This window comes from Polyodon spathula, chromosome 2 (assembly GCF_017654505.1).
Source record: "Polyodon spathula isolate WHYD16114869_AA chromosome 2, ASM1765450v1, whole genome shotgun sequence".
NCBI classification, from domain to species: Eukaryota; Metazoa; Chordata; class Actinopteri; order Acipenseriformes; family Polyodontidae; genus Polyodon; species Polyodon spathula.
Genome location: NC_054535.1, coordinates 60,501,960 through 60,525,469, shown reverse-complemented (window position 1 = coordinate 60,525,469; position 23,510 = coordinate 60,501,960). Strand labels below are relative to the sequence as shown.

At 39.0% G+C, this 23,510-nt stretch overlaps 1 protein-coding gene across 1 annotated transcript in view; it reads left to right on the top strand.

Annotated features, from left to right (window-relative positions):
• The first annotated feature begins 12,529 nt into the window (after window positions 1-12,529).
• The window catches only part of LOC121298867 (netrin receptor UNC5C-like), a 419,182-nt gene continuing 408,201 nt past the window's right edge, over window positions 12,530-23,510 (top strand). Inside the window, exon 1 of the mRNA XM_041226130.1 lies at window positions 12,530-13,001. Coding sequence (XP_041082064.1) covers window positions 12,896-13,001 — 106 coding nt within the window. The 5' untranslated portion in view covers window positions 12,530-12,895. The remainder of the gene's footprint in view (window positions 13,002-23,510) is intronic.

Here is a 23,510-nt window from a genome sequence, read left to right as displayed (position 1 = left end):
TTGTATAACAGATTATTGTGCTCACCGTCTGAATCTGGCGGTCTATAGCATGCTCCTATTATTATGCCTTTTGAATTTTTGTCTGTTATTCTGACCCATATTGATTCGGTTTTATTTTCTTTGTCCAGGTTTAACACCTGGGCTTCAAGACTGTTTCTTATGTATAGCGCTACCCCTCCTCCTCGTCTGTCCTGCCTGTCTTTCCTATACAGTGTATACCCACAAATATTATATTCGTCCCCATCACTCTCAGATAACCACGTTTCTGTAACACCTATCACATCATAGTTACCTGTTAGTGCAGTAGCTTCAAGTTCTAGAATTTTGTTTCTGATACTTCTAGCATTTAGATAAATACATTTAATGGTTGTCTTACCTGAGTTGTTGTTCTTGTTTTGATGCGGTCTCCCTTCTGTTTTTTTGTTGATTTCTCCCCCCTTCCTTTCTAGTTTAAATGCTTCCGAACCTGCTCGAGGATCTTTTCTCCAAGTAGACTGGTTCCCTTGTTATTTAAATGCAGTCCATCCCGTCTATACAGATAGTCCTCGTTGTAGAATGTGGTCCAATGATCAAGATAGGTGAAGCCTTCCCGTGTGCACCACGTCTTCAACCATTCGTTTTGATTAATTATTTCCAGCTGTCCATATGGTCCTTTGCAAGGTGCGGGTAGTATACCAGAAAATACCACAGTTTTGGTTTTCTCTTTTAATTTCCTTCCTAGCTCTCTGAATTTGTTTTGCAGGGATTTTGGTCTGTCTCTTCCAATGTTGTTTGTACCGATGTGGACGACTACTACCGGGTCGTCTCCTGTTCGTTCTAGGAGCCTGTCCACGTTTTCAGTGATGTGCTTGACCGAGGCTCCCGGAAGGCAGCACACTGTTGTAGTAAGGGGGTCCAAACTGCGAACTGAACTTGCTGTGTTTCTCAATATGGAGTCCCCAACAATCATGACCTCCCTTCTTTTTACTGTCTTGTCACCACTGTCAATAGGGTCCTGGATGTTGTTCCTTTCATTCTCTTGTTGTTGGTTCTGCTCATCACAATTCTGAAGTGACTCAAATCTGTTGGTTGTTTTGATTTCTGGTGGTGTTTGACGAAGTTTCTTTTTTTCCCTGCTTCTGCCTACCTGAACCCAGCTGTTCTGACCTTCTATCTCCCTGGTGGCTTTCAGTCTGTTAGGGGTGATGCAGACTTCCATGAATTGTGGGTGTGCCAGTTCCTCAAGATCCTGTTGCTGTCTCACTTCTTCCAGCTCCATTTCTAGCATACTTACTAGTTTATGCAAATCCTGGATCGCGCGGCACTTTACGCACACTTGGTTTAGCTCCGCTGGGTTTTCTCGGATTTCCCACATCAAGCAGGTGTCACAGATTACTGGCTTGAAGACCATGTTGAGGGTTTTTTTTTTTTTGAAGTTTAGTTTCTTCTGCAGCTGTCAACCTGCTTTCAATCTGCTTCGAAACTGCTCTGTACTTTTCCACGCTGTACTTCTCCCACTCGCTGTCGCTTCCACTCGCTGTCGCTGGGAAGACTGCCTCGTTTAACTGCGTTGTTCTGCTGTGCTGTCGGCTCCTCCCCTCGCCTGTGTCTCAAAACGGCGCTGAATTTGAATCAGCTGCTCCGAGTTTCAGCTTGTTTGTTATCAGAAAAACACACGCGGCTGTGTTTCCCCAATGTCCTCTGTTTTCTGATTAAAGCAATTCAAGATGCAATTTCTCCTTTCTGCTTCGAAACTGCTCTGTACTTTTCCACGCTGTACTTCTCCCACTCGCTGTCGCTTCCACTCGCTGTCGCTGGGAAGACTGCCTCGTTTAACTGCAAGGTAAGAACGCTTCATTATGTCCATTTTTACTGTCATGATGGTTGTGTCATGTTGAGCTGGGGGGTGATAACACCGTGAAACAATTTTTTTTTGTGACCAGGACAGTGGTATTTTGAAATTTACCTATTTTCCAGAACATTCCAGATAGATTCAGTGCTGAGTAAACTTGAAGTAACTTCTAGAACTTTCTAGAACTTTCCAGTAATATAAATAGTAGTATAAATACAGGGGCCTTAAGCCCACCAGTTCAGTTTAGTTCCAGCTGCCTAAGTGGATACATATCTGCATTTTTCTGAGATGGCATCAAGAGGCTGCAATGGTGGCATTCCTGATGGGTGTCCAAGACGGTTTTACCAAGTTTCGCTGCTATTTTTGCCTTTGGGACAGCAGGGACACCAAAGCGCACTACCACAGGTGGGACTGGCCACAGCGGACCGATTTCTCTGTGGGGAAGAACAATGTCAAGTGGGAGCCACTGGTGGATCCCCGGAAGGTGCTGATGCCACCACTGCACATCAAATTGGGCCTTATGAAACAATTTGTCAGAGCTCTAGATAAGGAGTCAGCAGCCTTCAAGTACCTTCAAGACTTCTTCCCTAAGCTGTCTGAGGCAAAGGTCAAAGCCGGTGTCTTCTTCGGACCACAGATAAAGAAGATCCTGGAGTGCAATGAATTCCCCAAGAAGCTCACTAGTAAGGAGAAAGCGGCTTGGAACAGCTTTGTCGCAGTGGTTCGGGGCTTCCTGGGCAATCAAAGGCCGAAAACTATGTGGAGCTGGTTGAGACTCTGGTGAAGAACTACGGCACAATGACCTTCAAAGTCCATATCCTTGATGCTCATCTTGATATATTCAAGGAGAACATGGGAGCGTACTCGGAGGAGCAAGGCGAGCGCTTCCACCAAGATATACTGGACTTTGAACGTCGCTACCAAGGACAGTATAACGAGAACATAATGGGAGACTACATTTGGGGGATGATTCGTGAAAGTGATTTACAGTATAATCGTAAATCTCAAAAAACTACTCACTTCTAAATCTTTTGTAGTCATTTTTGTATTACTTTAGTATAAATACATGTTAATTTGGATTTATATGTTGTTTTTTCCTGACTTTATGTGAACAAAAAGACACAAATTCGCCCGTTTTCTCATTGGAAATAGGTAAATTTCAAAATATCACTGTCCTGGTCACAAAAGCAAAGTTTGTGGGGAATAATAGCCATTTTCTATACTTTTGAGGCATAAGCAATTAGGAAATAAAACTTACTACCCAGGAACAAAAATTGTGTTACATAGTGTAATGTTTTCTGCGTATGACCATCATATTTGTTTACATTGACGAGTTGAATTTGTTTGAATTTGAGAAAGTCAGAAAACATTGACAGTGACATTTTAATCACCATTTTAGTGTTAGAGCATCTTTCTTTTGTAGCATGCTTTATAATTCATTTTCTGTTAACTCACAGAATCGGTGTGCAGACATTTTCTCTTGTGAAGAGTGCTGGGGAGAAAGGGGCGGGACTGACAGTGATATGAACCAATCACATGACAGCACGAGATTGTTGACCAGTGGTGTAAGGATGTTAGAGCAAGAGTTCAATGTATTTTTCCAAATTTTGCAAAAAGCTGAAAACGTATTACATTTTAGCCACATTTTCATACCTCTGTTTTCTTTGGCGAACTCTACTAGTGCAGGCTACGGATACAGCTGCTGATACCCTTGCCTTGACTGAGCCATCTACAATCATATCCGAAAGAAACTGGGAAAAAAAAACACAATCATAAATAATATTTGAGCTGCTCAAGTGTTTAGTCAATATGGTTTGATAAATTGTAGCCTACACCTACAATACTCGACAGCAATCACAATAATTTCTGAAATTTATGGAGCAGTACTAGAAGAGTTATTTTTATGCACCTATCTGGTGTTCACATGTTTCAGAATCTTCAATTTTTCAATGCCACACAAGTCTTGGCACTGTTTCAATTGCTTACACACTTCCTTGTCGCGAAAACAGATACGCAGTATATACAGTATATATATATATATATATATATATATATATTATATATATATATATATATATATATATATATACACACACACACACACACTGTATATATAAGATTCTAGATCTATAAGATTTATTCTCTACTTCACAAATGCAGCTATACCTATGTACACCTAGCGTCACACATGCACTATCTGCTCCAAATGCGACACAACTTTTCCACAGTATTCCAAAAGATTGTAATACTGTATTCACTGTCCTAAAGATATCTTCTCATGTTGCTGATATAGCCTCACATGATGGCAAAGTAAGCAGCTGCATTACCACTTTTACAAATTCTTTAATAGAGTAGCATATTATTATTGGGTACAACTGAGTCAGAACTGCCATATGTTGCAAGAGTGCAACTTTTCAAATCTGTTGCTAGTTCGATACTTGTAAGAGATGCTAAAGTGTTAATAATCACTGTAGTTTTGGTCCTCCTACAGGCATACTTGGAGGCAATTTTACTGTTTGAAATAGCTGCTTTCACAAGTGTGCCTATATGATCTGCAGCAGCAATTGGCAAGTTGTGTGCTAGAAAGTTTTTAAAGATTCTCAGCTTTAATCACATAATTTGCGTTATCTTCTGTTATTAAAAAAAAATCAAGGACCTACTCTCGTTAGCTGTTTGTGCATTTTTTTCGTGTTTAATGGTTTTTATATGGTCATCAATATAATTTGTTCCACCGTGCCTCACGCTAAAATCACATCTGCAGTATTCACAACAGGTGTGATTTTCTGAAATCGTACATTGTTTGATAAATGTAAACTTCTTAGTATATTCTTCTTTGAACTTCTGGCTGTTGAGTAATATTTTTTTCATTGATTTTGCTGTCATTTCCATCCACACTTTTGTTCAAACGTCTCAAAACAAACTTAAGCAAAATTAAAAAATCAAACAGGGGGCAAATACTTTTTCATGGTACTGTGTGCATATATGTATATAGACTCAATAACCAGTTACGCCACCTTTAGCAGCAATAACTGCAACCAAACGCTTCCTGTAGTTATTGATCAGTCTCTTACAGCAGCGTGGAGGAATTTTGGCCCACTCCTTCATGCAGAACTGCTTCAACTAGTGACATTTTGGGGTTTTCGAGCATAAACTGCTCGTTTCAGGTCCTCATTTCAGTGAGGTTTAGGTCTGGACTTTGACTAGGCCATTTGGCTAGGCCATTCCAAAACTTTAAATTTATTGTTATTCAATCATTCTGATGTAGACTTGCTTGTGTGTTTCAGATCATTGTCTTGCTGCATGACCCAGCTGCGCTTCAGCTTTAGCTCACAGACGGATGGCTTTACATTCTCCTGTAGAATTCTTTGATACAGAGCAGAATTCATGGTTCAATGATGGCAAGTCATCCAGGTCCTGATGCAGCAAAGCATCCCCAAATCATGACACTACCACCACCATGCTTGACCATTGGTATGAGGTTCTTACTGTAGAATGCAGTGCTTGGTTTTTCACAGACATAACAGGGCCCATGTTGGCCAAAAAGTTCCACTTTTGACTCATCTGTCCATAGATCATTGTTCCAGAACAGGAAGAGGATCATTCAGGTGATTTTTGGCAAACTTGAGATGAGCATTCATGTTCTTCTTAGTGAGCCGTGGTTTCCACCTTGCTACTCTGCCATGAATCCCATTTTTGCCCAGTGTATTTTTGATGGTGGAGTGTCACAAAGACGGTTGAAGTGGGCGACGTCAGAACCAGGAAAAGGAATGAACACAAAGACAGATGATGTGAAATGATGATGGCTCTTGCTTGCGCCGGTTTATTGTAAATAAAACAGTTGAACAAACAGAAACAACACAGGACACGGCACATTCGGCAAAATAAAAAAGACAAACATAAACAGACAGACACTTTACAAACGGAGAGCAGATCGACAAACAAACACGGTGAGTTAAATAAACAAGTATCATGCTGGTCCCACTAGCACGCAATAGCAATTAAAATTGTAACTCTCCTACTCTCTCTCCCTTTCTCCACTCACCGAACATCCAACCCCGAGTGGGTGAAAACATGCTGTTTTTATGCAGCTGTACCAAGACTCGATTGCTAATTAATCATTCAATTGGAGTCTCGGTACAACTGCACGTGAATTAAAAAAGTGCAATTCCCCGTGCTCACATATTATTACTTTTTACTTGCACGTGAAGTGCTGTGCAATCCTCATGCCTAAATACAAATATACATTTTAAACACTTGTGTTACACAGATCCGTTTATATCCTGTGTACCGATGACTATACACCAACATTAAAACACAACACAATACAAAATACACAGGGGCGGGCACTTTGCCATAAGCACTATGAATGCTTATTACCACTGCTACACCCTGTTAGAAAATTGACTTTTCCTGCACTTTAAGGCAAAACTGTGAATGTGAGAGTAGATCTATATTTGTTTTAAGTTCTTGCCCAGAAGACTACTGAGACACAGACATAAATTGGTCCTCATCAGATTTAATTCATTAGTTTCTAACCCTGCTACTTGCTTCTTTTTTTGGGGGGGTGGGGGGTGGGGAGTCCCACGCAAGATCTTATTTTGCCAAAGTGGTGGCTATTACACTTTTTATCACTTACTTTCAAATATGCAAATATAAATTGCATTTCTGTAACAAAGATTTTTTTCTACTTTATTTTTTTATGTTTATTTATTTCGCCAATTATTTTTCCCATTTATCCCCAATTTGGAATGGCCAATCATCTATCAACTGCAAACCAGAACCTGTGCAGTCTAAGCTGTAGAGTCAATTGGAGAACAGACACTGCTTAGACTGACACAGCACAGACCTTCAGGCGGCCGGGAAGCTGTAGGACTCACTGTTGAGCAACAAGCTGAGGAAACCCCAGACAACAGACAACACACAGTGAACATGTATCATGCTGGTTAAAGCCAGCATAAGTAGCAATTAGTTACTTTAAGTATCTCTGTTCTTACTTGTCTTGTTCCTCCATTGAACAACCCCAACCCCGTTCAGCCAAAGCTGAGGTTTTTATACACGTGAACATCTCCAGATTAGTAATAAATTAATCCATCTGGAGATCCATCTTCTCCATGAGAGTTTTTAATTTGCATGGTCAACAGTCAATTTGCCAATAATCAACTGCTGACAACGCATTCTCACCAGCTGTCTGGCAGAGACTAGCTGCCAACACCACCTCTGCCAGGCCACATTTAAACCCAACCATAATACATTAAATCACCCATGCTACATAACCCAAACAATACCTTTGAAATCATAACACAATAATAAACAATACATAATAATACAAAATAAACCAAAACACACACCCCACTACAATCTCCCAGTGGAGGTTGAGATTAAAAAATATTAATTAAAAAAGCATAACAACTCATTTGAATGGAACTGCAGTAGTTCAAACTAGCAGTATAGTTGTGTGTCAAAAACTCACGTATGCAACTAAGCCATGACATTAACATTTTGGATATAAAATTTCACCACAAACTCCCAGTTTTAGAATATTGTGCAACGTTCACTCTCTTACAGTTCACTCTATTTAAGGCATTCAGAACCTTCAGGGATTTTCAAAATCGCTGAGATCTGAAAGATGCCTCAGGATTTTTGGGCGACTGCCATGTTGTTTCCTTCCTTGCTTTATCACCTGTTTTTGATCCTTATTTAGGATTGAAAGAAGGATAGAAACAAGCAGGTTGAAAATAATTATTTTGGTCATAATTGGTCCAGAAGAACGCAGAACCAGTCAGTAGCTACAAACATAAAAAATGGTAGATACATGTTTTCATTGAATTGTAACCTATATCTTAAAGACAGTCTCTGGTTATTAATTCAGTAGTTAGTAACGGTTTGTGTATACAGTATTTGTCTTGAGTGTGTGTGTGTGTGTGTGTGTGTGTCACTTTACAAAGAAGAACCGCATAATTTGTAATCCACTAAAAAATGTGCATTGTTTACTTCACACTGTTAAGTTTATGTGATTTCACTAGATGTAATATAGAATTCAGATATGCTCATTGGAATATTATATTACATATTATAGATATCCTCCCGCTATAGAGATGCCTCCCGCTCGCTTCTGGGTCTGTTCTGACAAGAGCTTCACCCACATTGTAGAAAGAACACAAATACTAATGTAATACATATTTCCACAGGCTTTCTCAATAATTGACTCACCATGTACCCTGTTTGTCATGCTGAAACTAACAAGAACTAAGTTAAAAAAGAATGTCCATACCAATTGGATAAGCAATTTAAAAATGTAAACGTGATTTATATATGGTTTCTCCACATATCTGCCTCCATATGGGAGACCCCCGCTTAAGATAATAAACAAGTGTACAGTGAAACATGCATACCAGAAACTCTACAAAATGTTTGCATAACCTGTTTAAGTAATGTGCATAAGAGTGCATCTTACCTTTGAATGAATTCTAGAGCAAGGGAAGCAGAATGTGGGTATTGAATGTTAAACACATAGTATGTGGCAAATAATTAGTTCAGAAATGTCAATGGGGAATGCAGGTGCTCATTTACTACGATCTGATCAATGGGAAGGAAGTTTTGAAGTCTGAACAGCCTCACCTGAAAAATGTAATCAATTAAAAAATATATTAAAAAGGCAACTGTGGCAGGCTGGCGAGTGGATAGAGTCCCAGAAACAGTCTGCAGTTAAAAAAAAAAAAAAAAAAAACTTTTATTATAAATAAACAAAAATACAGATGCACAAGGGCAAAACAAAAAATCTTTAAACAAATAAAACAAAAAACAAAATTCACAAAAATAAATGTTTCCAGGCTGGGTAATGCCTTCACTGGATTCAAAACTTTCAAAAATACCACAACAAACCACCAACCTGCTTCCTCAGCTCCCTCCTCCCAAATGAGAAGCAGAGGCCTCCTTTTATGTCAGGTGGCTGGGTGCTGATTGATCATTAATTAAACTAATCATCTAATCAACCCCAGCCACCTGAACACAATGAACCCAGGCAGGTAGGGGAATTTAACCCCATCCCTGCCAATTTCTAAAGAGCAGAGCTGTGCTCTGCCACATACGTCCCCCCATGTACAACGTACACCGGCCGCAATCGGCCAACTCCCCCCTTCCCCCCCCCCCACGAGTCCAATTATGTCCCTTGGGAGGGCTGTTATGGTGGGTGGTGGTGGTTGGGGTTGATGTCGGAGCCCCCAGGCCTTCTTTGGTTGAGGGGGCCCCGAATCTCCAAGGTAGCACAGCGACGGCAGCGGCCTGGCTCCCTCTCGTGGTGGAGGCGGCGACGGCGGCAGCAGACCCTCGGGAGGCCTAAAAAGCAAAAAGGAGACACCAGCAGCCCCAGGTGATGCGGAGCAGCAGGCGACCCCAGGAGATGCAGATGCATCATCCCTGAGCGGTGCAAGGCAGGCATCCTTGGGCCATAGCTCCTCCCCTCTGGGCTCTGGGAGCGGCGGCTCCTCCTCTCTGGGCTCTGGGAGCGGCAGCTCCTCCCCTCTGGGCTCTGGGAGCGGCAGCTCCTCCTCCTCCCTCTCTGGCTCTGAGAGCGACGGCAGCTCCTCCTCCCTCTCTGGCTCTCGGGAAGGCGGCTCACCCCTCTCTGGCTCTCGGGAAGGCGGCTCACCCCTCTTATTGGAGTGACCGGGGCATCTCCCATGTCTACCGCCAGGTAATTAACCACCATGAGGGCAACCTCTGAGAAGGACGCCGGGTGGTGTTGTTCCTTCCACTGTTCCCACCTCTCCCCATCTCGACGCCACAGCGTGTTGATAACTATGGGGAGATTGTGGACGAGGTCTGCCTCAGGGTCCATCAACCAGTCCCAGATCTCCTGGGCCGGTGGTGAAGGTGGTGGTGCTGGAGGTAGTGGGGTGGCCCCTGATGCCTGGGGTGAACACTGCACCTCTTCCTGGGCCTGGTTGTAGGGGCATCCTGCCCAGTTGTGGCCATCCTCCTCACACCAGCCACACCAGTTTGCCGGTGGCACATCTGGGCAGGACCGCCAACGATGGTCCTCCTTCCCGCACCAGGAACACCAGGGGAAGAGGCTGGCCGGGTCCTCCAGCGGTGGCTGCAGCAGCTTACATTTCTTCAGCTGCTGCTTGTCCTGCCTTTGCCGCTGTCTGCTCTTCTTTCCCATGTTAAAAAAAAAAGATCCCAAAAATTCCACAAAAAAAAAAAAAATACTGCTCTGAGCCTCTAGGTGGCACTATCCCACTTCTGACACCAAATGTGGCAGGCTGGTGAGTGGATAGAGGCCCAGAGACAGACTGCAGTTCAAAAAAAATACTATTTTATTATAAATAAACAAAAATACAGGTGCACAAGGCCAAAACAAAAAAATCTTTAAACACAAAAAAAACAAAATTCACAAAAATAAAGGTTTCCAGGCTGGGCAATGCCTTCACTGGATTCAAAACTTTCAAACTTTCAAACTTTCAAAAAACAACAACAACAACAACAACAACAACAACAACAACAACAACAACAACAACAACAACAACAACAACAACAACAACAACAACAAACATCAACCTGCTTCCTCAGCTCCCTCCTCTTTAATGGGAAGCAGAGGCCTCCTTTTATGTCAGGTGGCTGGGCGCTGATTGATCGTTAATTAAACTAATCATCTAATCAACCCCAGACACCTGAACACAATGAACCCAGGCAAGTAGGGGAATTTAACCCCATCCCTGCCAATTTCTGAAGAGCAGAGCTGTGCTCTGCCACAGCAACATTTTACAATATGTAGGTCAAATACTATACATAATGCATGGGGTGCTTGGAAGGCCTGTCTCTATTATAGAATCCACGACTTCAGTTTCCTTTATGCAAATTAAATAAATATATTAATTTAAACTTTGCTTTCACTTTGGAGACCCAGTTCAAATTCAGCTGATTGGGTCATTAAGTGTAATTTGCCTGTATTTGTTAATCAACAAAATCACACAGTTTGTCACAGTTTTTTGCCTGAGATTGAGTGGGAGGGGATGTTCATGTTAGGATTGAGATGCTCTCGCAGAGCTGTGAAGAGAAGAGCCCATGGTGTCTCCCAGCTCTGTGCTTGACTGTAGCCAAAAAGTACAAACAACTTCAACAATTTATATCAAGCACTAGTGTGCTATAACTTCATACATTACTCCAGCACTTAATTGATAAATATTAATCAAATTACAAGGATACAAATTATATTTGTTACCTCTTTAAGAATGAGCTAAAAGAAGCAGCAGACCAGCGGATTCTTTTGATTCACTGTTACTGTTGTTGTAGTCGCCCAAGTTTAGTTTCTACAAGGGAAGCAGCTGATTTTGCTTGTAAAATTAATTTTTGGAAAGTTTTTCCTTTTTTTAAAGTTGCTCAGAAGACTTTCTGCAGCCAGCAGTGATTGTGGAACGTGTGAAGTCACATATTCAGCAACTGAACATTGTGACTGTAATTGCTAATATTAGTTTATTTTCAAGAAAAAAATCAGTTTTTAGTCACTTAAGTTGCCATAGTAAACCAAGCCCCATGTCTTGTCAGTCCCTAAAGTTTAAACAATCTCAGAAATGCCCTTGCTACATCGCTATAGGAAAGCATAAAAAGCTTTGAAAATAATAACTGCTAAAAACAATCTACCTGCTTAAATCAGGCAAATACAAAAATGGTTTTAAGTACAAGCTTTGAAAATGATTTGCATATTAACTATTTCGTTTTGCTTTTAGTATCCCACTACCATATCCTGAAAATTTGTTCAACACCATTGTTTATTATTTTTGGGGGATTTGCCTCCTGTTTTGAGTGTTTGAAAGTAAAATACAAAGACTAAAACCTAGGCCTCTTCCCGAACGTAAAAAAAGAATATATATCAAGCACTACTAAAATGCATCTAAAAAATAGCAAATAATCATATTAAGAAATGTTTTTCAAGTTTAACGATGATTTATTGATATTACCACAGAGCAAAAGCTTACTAACTGCCACTGGAGAACATGGAGGGAAAGTCAGACAGAATTTGAGAGTGGTATCCCACAATGCCATGCCTACATAAATAGTCTGTAACAATAACAGTATATTCCCTATTTTCAAGTACAGTATATTTTCTGTAGAAAATTACGTAACTTTTTTTTTTTTTTTTTTTTTTGCAGGGGTTCCATTGGGGGTTATTTTTTGTGGTAATTGATTTCAGTTCTTAGTAAATTTTCGTATAACATGTTGTTGTAACATTTAACTTTTAATTTTTTTTTTAATTTTTTACTTTAGAAAGTCATATGAAATCTTTCATTTAACATAAAACTACTCTTCTAATGAGAGTATCTTGTGTCGAGCTATATATAGATATATATATATATATATATATATATATATATATATATATATATATATATATATATATATATATATAATATATATATATAATATATATGTAATCATTGTACATGTATAAGTATTTATATTGACTTTAACATTGATATATTTATGTTCGGTAATACAAACGTAAGGATACAGTTAACACACGTTTTACTGTACTGATAAAGTCGTGTCAAGAAAGGGGGTTATAACGCGTGTTCCAAATTCCTGACCAGATCTTAGCTCTTACCACAAGAAGCAGGGGTAAATTGATTCTTCATTGGCTAGAGAAGTGAGTCAAAGCAAGGGATTCCTCTCAGTCTCAGCCTGGAGTTGAAAGACAGAGGCACAGAGTTCCAGCAGGATGCGCGCTCTCTCTCTCTCTTATGGTATTAACCGAGAACACTGCACCTTGAAAAAACAAACAAAAAAAAAAACTTAACATTCCCAATCTGACAGTCAACGTATTGTTCTCAGCTGATCGCGTAAAATAAAAATAGAATATAGAGTAGTATTGAAATGAAAATTGCCTAGGCTAGAGGGCGGTGGAATTTGCTTTACTATCTTCTAACTGTTCTGTGATATCCCTGGGACCTCTTGAACCTAGTTTCTGTGGTTCTGTTTTTTGAAACAGAGAAAGTACTGCTCGGTTTTGCCGAGAAGAGGAGGATTTTGGTCAAAAAAGGATTATTGTTTTATTCTGTCTTTATCATGAGAAAAAGTGAACATTGTGGAATAGGACTGGGATACTTTTTGCAAATGTACATCATACCTGGATTCGTGGTCCTGTTTGCCTTCTGCACCGCTGCGGCTCAAGGTAAGAAAATATGAACACAGCTTAAATATGAACACCTTTATCCAGAGGTTACAGGCACAATAAAAAGTGAATCTCAACCTAACCCCTAAATAAGCGATCATGCAGTAGGCTAGAGTACATTTCAGATAATTATGCCTCTTTAATTAGAGGTCAGATACTGCCAACATCATTTTCTGATTTAGGTATACCCATTCTTAGCCCTGAGCATAAAGTAACCCAAAACTACCACAAACAGGGACAACAGCTACCATACAGTCCACGTTATGTCTCCTTTAAATATATATCTGATTTGTGTATATACCATATATATGTGTTGATAAACACGTCATCAATTTGTTAAATAAACGTACAATAGCTTTGAAACAATAACACACATAACTACACACTATTAATATATATATATATATATATATATATATATATAGTATATATATATACTTCTATTACATTTTACCAGTTGTTGTTCTTGTTTTGATGCGGTCTCCCTTCTGTTTTTTTGTTGATTTCTCCAATCTTTTTTTTCCGAACCTGCTCGAGGATCTTTTCTCCAATAGACTGGATGTCAAAAGGGGTATTGCCACTCGGGCCTCAAGGCATGAGCAACGGATCAGTACGATTCTTACTTTAAAGAGCATTGTTGTAGAAAGTGGTGATCAAAGATAGGTGAAGCCTTCCCGTGTGCACCACGTCTTACAAATCTTTCACCAGGTTACTAGTTCTTCCACTTCGGATGGCACGTGGTGCACCAATTGGTAACCAAAAACTTTAGTTTTAATCAAAACGAATGGTTGAAGACGTGGTGCACACGGGAAGGCTTCACCTATCTTGATCATTGGACCACTTTCTACAACGAGGACTATCTGTATAGACGGGATGGACTGCATTTAAATAACAAGGGAACTAGTCTACTTGGAGAAAAGATCCTCGAGCAGGTTCAGAAGCATTTAAACTAGAAAGGAAGGGGGGAGAAATCAACAAAAAAAAACAGAAGGGAGACCGCATCAAAACAAGAACAACAACTCAGGTAAGACAACCATTAAATGTATTTATCTAAATGCTAGAAGTATCAGAAACAAAATTCTATGAAGCTAATGCACTAACAGGTAACAGGTGTTAGAAACGTGGTTATCATTTTAAACTAATTTATACAGTTTCCACATAACGGTATGCGAGTTCCTTACTCATTGCTATATGCTAAGAAATTAGAAGTGTTAATTGATTTTTAAAAAAGTGATCTTGTATCAGTGTTACTGAAAAAGTAACATTGTAACCTATTTTAACAGCTATCTCAACCTAACCCCTAAATAAGCGATCATGCAGTAGGCTAGAGTACATTTCAGATAATTATGCCTCTTTAATTAGAGGTCAGATACTGCCAACATCATTTTCTGATTTAGGTATACCCATTCTTAGCCCTGAGCATAAAGTAACCCAAAACTACCACAAACAGGGACAACAGCTACCATACAGTCCACGTTAAATGTCTCCTTTAAATGTGAGAAAATGTCTGATTTGTGTATGTATTTACCATATTACTAAAATTAAATGTGTTGATAAACACGTCACTTTCAATTTGTTAAATCTAAACGTACAATGGTCTTGAGCTTTGAAACAATAACAAGGAGAATACCATCATAACTATTCTAAATCACTATTAATTAGAGCGATTGTTGGGGGTCATTGCAGATGTTAAGTGCCAACACTCTCAATGATGTTGCTGAAGCATTGTGAGATTAATGAATGATGGGAAAATAGTGTCAGGACAAGGTTTCTTTCAGAAGTAGTTGTAAAAAGAGAAGAAAATGTGCTAGACTATCATCATCCATATTCTATATACTAGGCTACAATCTAACAAGTAACTTTATTTGATTTTATATATAAAAGCATATGACATGGTTTATTTAGATTTCCAGAAAGCTTTTGACAAAGTCCCGCACAAAAGATTAATTCTCAAACTGAACGCAGTTGGGATTCAAGGAAACACATGTACATGGATTAGGGAGTGGTTAACATGTAGAAAACAGAAAGTACTGATTAGAGGAAAAAACCTCAGAATGGAGTGTGGTAACCAGCGGTGTACCACAGGGATCAGTATTAGGTCCTCTGCTATTCCTAATCTACATTAATGATTTAGATTCTGGTATAGTAAGCAAACTTGTTAAATTTGCAGACGACACAAAAGTAGGAGGAGTGGCAAACACTTAGTTATATCATCATTACTTTTTAAATCTTAATAAAAATGTGCATTATAAATATCATATGGAAGAACTAACCTAGGAGTGTTGACTCTTTCATTTGATTTTATATATAACTTTAGTTATATCATCATTACTTTTTAAATCCTTAATACGAGTTATTTCCAAAAAATATTTCCCACTTCACCCTTCCAGGCTTAAAAGGCACAAATCTAAATTGAATCTGTTGGTATTGCGAGCATCTATTTCATCCAAGACTTTTTCAGCCTTCGTGAAAAAGGGGCATTCAGAACAGAAAATAGGAGGGCACTTTTTTACACAGAGAATTGTGAGGGTCTGGAATCAACTCCCCAGTAATATATATAGAATGCTATATATATCAATAATACTAACAATAGCAAGATATATCGTTTGTATATATATATCTTATGTATATATATATATATATATATATATATATATATATATAACACACACACACACACACACACACACACACACACACACACACACACACACACACACATATATATAAACTAATAGATATTGTTATAAGTTCAAACCAATCAATTTCAATTCTGTTAAATACATTGATGAAACTATTAGTGAATGTGTGCTTGCAGTGACCTCCATTTTAACCGACTGGATGGCCATCAGTTTTATTACTACATAATGGACTGTAATTTTGAAGTCTCTGTACTATTCAGTACAGAGACTACAGTGACACAATAATATAAACTTAACTGGACAAGAGGAGGGTCCATGTGAATAATGATCACAGATATTTCTTTTAGGAGCATGTACTTCACATTAGACTTTAAATAACTAGGAAAACTGTATCATCAGATTGTTCAACCATCAGATGTATTCTGTATGAATAATACAATGAGTATTGATTTCAAAAAAGGGCTATTAGATGTGACACAGTTTAAAAAGGCTGTTCTGTTATATCTGCTTTAACATCTTATAATGCTAATTGCATTTTCTGTGTTCATTCTAGACATATTAAAATCTAAATGTAAAAAAAAAACAAGTTAGAAAAACGCAACAGCCGTTTAAAGTGGTGATATCAAACACAAAAGCCCAAGTTAGGAGAAGGAATTGGGGCAGCTTTGTCAAACATCAAGCAAATAGGCACAATTGGAAAGGTGATGGGGCCCAACATTCACACAATTGTTGCTTTTAACTTGGCTTTTTTTTTTGATCGCTCCACTTTACATTGAAATGCTCATTCCCTTATGAGCTGAGTATAGCCAGAATAAAGATGCTGAGACACATATGTGCCAAGCAAAGTGCTCAACACAGACTGAAGTGTTCTTGGTTATCCTTACAAGCACTACTACAGAGAGAAAGACAGACAGGGAATGGGAGAGGCGTCATCACAGGCGCAGACAGGTATGTTTTGGGAAGACACACGGACAACATGCAGGTAAGACACAGGTAGATGAGGGCACACATGGACATACATTTAGCCCATACATACAAGAATACATGAAAGAGCATGAAGCAATATATATCCAACAATGAAGATGATGAACAAGACCAATAATGGCAACGAGTGCAAGGGATAATGAGAATGCAAGGTATGTGTATGGGAAGAGACAGTTGATGGGGCAGTCATTGCAGATCCAGGGCTGGGGTATTGGAGCCTTTTTTTTGGTTGTGCATTGTATTGTTTTTTGTTGCAGATGTGACTTTTGAGCTAAGGGAATTGTCACAATCCCCTTGATGTTGTACAAAGAGCAATGAAAAAAAGAAGCCAAGTTAGAAGCAACAATTGTGTGAATGTTGGGCCCCAGCACCTTTAGAATTGTGCCTGTTTCCTTGATGCTTGACAAGGTTGTCCCAATTGCTTCTCCTAACTTGGGCTTTTGTGTTTCACATCACCACTTTAAACGGCTGTTGCGTTTTTCTAACTTATTTTTTTTACATTGACTTGATCAAAGCTATTCGAGAATGTGTATGGTAAATAGACAGACAGACAAGACAAGAGAGTAATAAGTAGAGTAATATAAGAGAAATGAGAAAAGATTTGAAAGTAAAATAACGGCAGAAGGGACTTTTGTAGAGTATTGAAAGTGTAAACATTGTATTGTTTTAGTGGCAAATGTACATCCATGAGTGGTGAAAACAATATGTCTATCTTGGTAGGTATTAATATATTGATATATATGTAGGTACAAAACAACAATGTCATGAATGGTTAAAAAGGTAGATATGCATGTCAGTGCTAAAGGGTATTATACTAACACATTTTAATGCTGAAAAAAAACATTATTCTCCTTGTTATAGAAGTGTTATGAACCTAGGCCAATGTAAGACATTTGTAAAGCATTAGATCTCTTGTTAAAGGGCCATATCCATGTCCTTTGCATTTGTTGGCCATAGTTTGACTTCAATGAGAGCATCATTTGCATGCACCCATTTTCCAGTAGCACCCACAGAAAGAAGAGACATATATTGTCCTGAAGTAACACCCTGTCCTTGGTGTATGATAATGGAAGATAATTGGTCATTCCTGTTGTCCACAGTAATTTTGCTCTTCTGCACAGCAGTAAACCTTGCATTGTGTCACTTTGTAATGGTCCTGTCTGGTTTGGACTGCAATCATTCTTCCTGCTGACTGAATAAGTTCATGTTTCATCATTGGAGAAGTTTTGCATTGCCTACATTTGCTACCAGGAATCATTGCCCGTTTGTCATTTCTATAAATGAGTTCTTCCAAACACATGGAATCTGTACCAGCAGGTACATGTAGAGGGTAAACATGCAACACCTGTCAGTTTGATGGACAGTAGTTACATCTAGTACATAGAATGTCATGACTTATTGTGACTGAAACCATGCGAGATACTTCAGGACAAATTTCAGACAATTTGGTGAGAAACTCACCTCTATTGAAGGATTCTCCTAAGAAGTGACAACTAGCCACAGTAGTTAGAGATGCAGTGGATGGCAAGTGATCATAGTTGTAAACAAAGCTCCTGATAGCCTCTTGTTGACTGAAAGTGAAGAAGGAACTGCATTGTTGCATTTGCATAGCATGAGGTAAAATTCGGGTTGCTCAAGCCTCTGAATGGATGTGTAACTGCAAGTGTTCTCTTAGAAGATTGAGGCTTTTGCTGTTTTTGAACATTAGTGTTGGCTTGGTGAATGAAATGCACTCAATCTTTTACCTTGTGTCCCTTGTGCATGTTGGTCTTCTTCAAACTTATCAACTTAGGGCAATAACTCCCTCTGAGCCTATTGTACTCTGCAACTGCAGTTTGAGGTGCCTTAATGCAGGTGGGGTCAAAAATTTGATAAGGTGGACACCACTTAAGGATGTAACTCTGGAAAGTGTAACAAAACTTTGTCCATAGGAGGAAATGGAGTTGAAAGATCCATCATAACTGTTTTTAGAGTCTTACCCTGGCATTTGTGAATGGTGATTGAATGAGCACCAATGACTGGGAAGTGCTCTCGAACAATTTAGACTCTGTCCACGATTTCAAACTTTGAGCGTAAACATTCAAAGGTATGGGTGACTCCATTGTAAATTAGATGCATATGGTTTTGACCATACTTGTGTTTTCCAGATAGTAGGAAACAGCTTGAAGCTTCCCATTGCTCCATTAATGAGACCAGTGGCAATGTCAATGTTCTCGCGAAGCACCAGTTTGCAGCCTATTTTGACTCATATGGTAGTTTCCAGTCCAGCTGTAAGACTGCAGTCAGCCTTGTAGGCATTCATTTCTTTCAGCACATTTCTCTTGAAGTTAAAAGGGCAGTCCACAGCCCATAAGATGAATGTCCTCTCCAGGCATACGATCAAGCACGGCAGTCTGGATCTGGTTACAGGCATCTACAGTAGGCATGAAGCAGGTTGAGCCCTCGGGATGAAATAGCTAGGTGGCTATTTTTTTTTAATTAGCAGTGGGAGAAAACCACTTCAGCAAGTACAGTAGAATCTGTCAGAACTGACGGACGCTGTATCTACTATAGATACTAATGAGAGCAAAACAAATACAAAAGAAAAACAAGGGAAATTCAGATCTTTTCAAGAAAGGTGGGAGACTCTGTATAAATGGATTTTATATTTTTAAAGCTGCAATAACAGTTTTGCTTGTGAAGCATCCACACTATAATTTGATAAAACAGGTGATTTATTTACACTGTGTAGGACCTTATTTTCCCCCATTGGTGCTTGAGTCCCTCAGCACTGACAGAATCGCTGCCTGTGAATCTATTATCAGTGATTAAAGCTTGGTTTTCAAACAAACTGATTATCACTCACCAATACTGTATTTGCATAAGAAAAGTGTGTTTTTGACTGGAAGGTCGGGAGTTCCATCCCAGTGAGTTAAATGAGTAATTGTATATAAAAAATAAAAAAATAAATACGTTCAGCTTTCAATCACTTAACATATGCTGACAATAATGTAAACAACACCAAGCTACAGACAGGGAGTCCTAAGCTTTAAATGTATTACTGTTTATAAATAAGAACTCAACTTTATTATGAATTGTGTTATTATGTTTTAAGCAACACACTACAATAGTGTTCATTATGGTAATTGATTGTTTATTAGTTTTAAAATGTTTAGTAAAACGTGACCTATTGTTTGGACTTGTTAGTACAACCGGCCCCCTTTGCTAATGACATCTTCAGTCAGGGTCATAACCAAGTACATTTTTGTTAAATGACTTTACACTTACTTCTAAAGATGCAACGCGTTTCAGTAAATTCAAACGATAAGCTTCACATCCCATGCAGAGGGGGAACACAGAAAACACAATTGGGGTTGGCATTGCAAGGGAGATGACGAGAGGTTTCACAGTTCCGATCAAGTGACAGTTTTCTAAGCATTATTTGTGAATGCTTATTCACCATTGCTACACCCTGTTCGAAAATTGACTTCCTTGCATTTTTTTAAATTATTCATAATTTAATCATAAAATCACAATTTACAAGATTAAATATGCTACTATACTATTCCTGGGAGTTGCCATAATAGGGTCACACGATTGTGATACTGCACACCGATTGGCTCAGTGGATATGTCGGATTTTGCTAAATTAGAAGCCTGGCGTATAGTGAGTTATGGAAAGAAACAATGATTTGAGTTGTATTTAACATGGTGTATATAGTGTATAGAGGAAAGGACACTGAACATCAGAAAGTAGGCACTGTGAGATGAATGATCCTGCTTTTACCTCAGTTTTGGTGCAAATAGCGTATATCGTATAGCTCCAGGTTAAATCAGTTGACTAATTAGGGGATTAATTAGTTATGTTTAAAAGGGTGTGAGTGTGTGCGTTTCATGTGGGTGATGCTAGGAGTTTGGTTGGAGAGGTTGAGAGCAAGAGATCGGATTGTTATTGTGAGTGTTGCGAGAACTGGGAAACAAACTATTGAAAAAGGGATTGGACTACTACTTGGATTGCGATTTGGTTTTGGTGACGAGGTAACAGGCTTAGCCTGCCATGTCTTCCCAGCGACAGCGACAGCGAGTGGAAGCGACAGCGAGAGGGAGAAGTACAAGCAACAGCGAGTGGGAGAAGTACAGGCGTGGCAAAGTACAGAGCAGTTTAGAAGCAGTAAGGAGAAATTGCATCTTTAATTGCTTTAATCAGAAAACAGAGGACATTGGGGAAACACAGCAGCAGCTCAAAGTCAAACAGCCGCATGTGTTTTTCTGATAACAAACAAGCTGAAACTCAGAGCAGCTGATTCAAATTCAGTGCCGTTCTGAGACACGGGCGAGGGGAAGAGCCAACAGCACAGCAGAACAACGCAGTTAAACGAGGCAGTCTTCCCAGCGACAGCGAGTGGAAGCGACAGCGAGTGGGAGAAGTACAGGCGTGGAAAAGTACAGAGCAGTTTAGAAGCAGTAAGGAGAAATTGCATCTTGACCAGTAAGCCTGACTTCTATTATATGTAAACTTATGGAAACTATAATAAGATCCAAAATGGAAAATTACCTATATGGTAACAGGGTCCTGGGAGACAGTCAACATGGTTTTAGGAAAGGGAGATCGTGTCTAACTAACTAAAGCATATGACATGGTTTATTTAGATTTCCAGAAAGCTTTGTCAAAAGTCCTGCATAAAAGATTAATTCTCAAATTGAACGCAGTTGGGATTCAAGGAAACACATGTACATGGATTAGGGAGTGGTTAACATGTAGAAAACAGAAAGTACTTATTAGAGGAAAAACCTCAGAATGGAGTGTGGTAACCAGTGGTGTACCACAGGGATCAGTATTAGGTCCTCTGCTATTCCTAATCTACATTAATGATTTAGATTCTGGTATAGTAAGCAAACTTGTTAAATTTGCAACGACACAAAAGTAGGAGGAGTGGCAAACACTGTTGCAGCAGCAAAGGTCATTCAAAATGATCTAGACAAGATTCAGAACTGGGCAGACACATGGCAAATGACATTTAATAGAGAAAAGTGTAAGGTACTGCACGCAGGAAATAAAAATGTACATTATAAATATCATATGGGAGATACTGAAATTGGAGAAGGAATCTATGAAAAAGACCTAGGAGTTTTTGTTGACTCAGAAATGTCTTCATCTAGACAATGTGGGGAAGCTATAAAAAAGGCTAACAAGATGCTCGGATACATTGTGAAAAGTGTTGAATTTAAATCAAGGGAAGTAATGTTAAAACTGTACAGTGTACTAGTAAGACCTCATCTTGAATATTGTGTGCAGTTCTGGTCACCTCGCTATAAAAAAGATATTGCTGCTCTAGAAAGAGTGCAAAGAAGAGCGACCAGAATTATTCCGGGCTTAAAAGGCATGTCATATGCAGACAGGCTAAAAGAATTGAATCTGTTCAGTCCTGAACAAAGAAGACTACGTGGCGACCTAATTCAAGCATTCAAAATTCTAATAGGTATTGACAGTGTCGACCCAAGGGACTTTTTCAGCCTGAAAAAAGAAACAAGGACTAGGGGTCACAAATGGAGTTTAGAAAAAGGGGCATTCAGAACAGAAAATAGGAGACACTTTTTTACACAGAGAATTGTGAGGGTCTGGAATCAACTCCCCAGTAATGTTGTTGAAGCTGACACCCTGGGATCCTTCAAGAAGCTGCTTGATGAGATTTTGGGATCAATAAGCTACTAACAACCAAACGAGCAAGATGGGCCGAATGGCCTCCTCTCGTTTGTAAACTTTCTTATGTTCTTCTTATGTTCTTAAGTAATGTTAAAACTGTACAATGCACTAGTAAGACCTCATCTTGAATATTGTGTGCAGTTCTGGTCACCTCGCTATAAAAAAGATATTCCTGCTCTAGAAAGAGTGCAAAGAAGAGCGACCAGAATTATTCCGGGCTTAAAAGGCATGTCATATGCAGACAGGCTAAAAGAATTGAATCTGTTCAGTCTTGAACAAAGAAGACTACGTGGCGACCTAATTCAAGCATTCAAAATTCTAAAAGGTATTGACAGTGTCGACCCAAGGGACTTTTTCAGCCTGAAAAAAGAAACAAGGACCAGGGGTCACAATTGGAGAATAGACAAAGGGGCATTCAGAACAGAAAATAGGAGGCACTTTTTACACAGAGAATTGTGAGGGTATGGAATCAACTCCCCAGTAATGTTGTTGAAGCTGACACACTGGGATCCTTCAAGAAGCTGCTTGATGAGATTTTGGGATCAATAAGCTACTAACAACCAAACGAGCAAGATGGGCCAAATGGCCTCCTCTCATTTGTAAACTTTCTTATGTTCTTATTTTCTTATGTTCTTATGTTATTAGTTAAGGAAACATTTGTTTAGATGGGGCCTGAGATTGGGTTAGGTTTTAATTTGTTTATTTTCTTTTTGTTGTAAATAATAAACACACGCTATGGCATTTCCTGGCATCCTATGTCTAAAGTGTTTATTTGAAGAAGGAAAACGTGTGACCAGAGAGCAATCCGTCACAATATATATATATATATATATATATATATATATATATATATATATATATATATAAAAGTGGTGTCGAAAATGCAGATGTCGGCACTACAGAAGTATTCAAAAACAGTTTATAAAATCCGGGGTGCCTCGTCCTGGGATACAGGTAATTAGAAGTCTCCTCCAGTGAGAAATCCCATCGAAGGAGAAATGAAGACAGCAACTCCTGTTACAGTTAAGTCCACAGCGCAAAGGAATTCTTAATAAAAGCAATAGTCTTTATTTAAATATATTAAAAACCATAACAAAGCCAATACTTCCTTAAAGTTTTTGTTGAAAAATATTTATGTTTGGGCAAATCATAGACATTGTTTCACCTGAGTGATTGCAGTGACATAATACACGTTTATTCT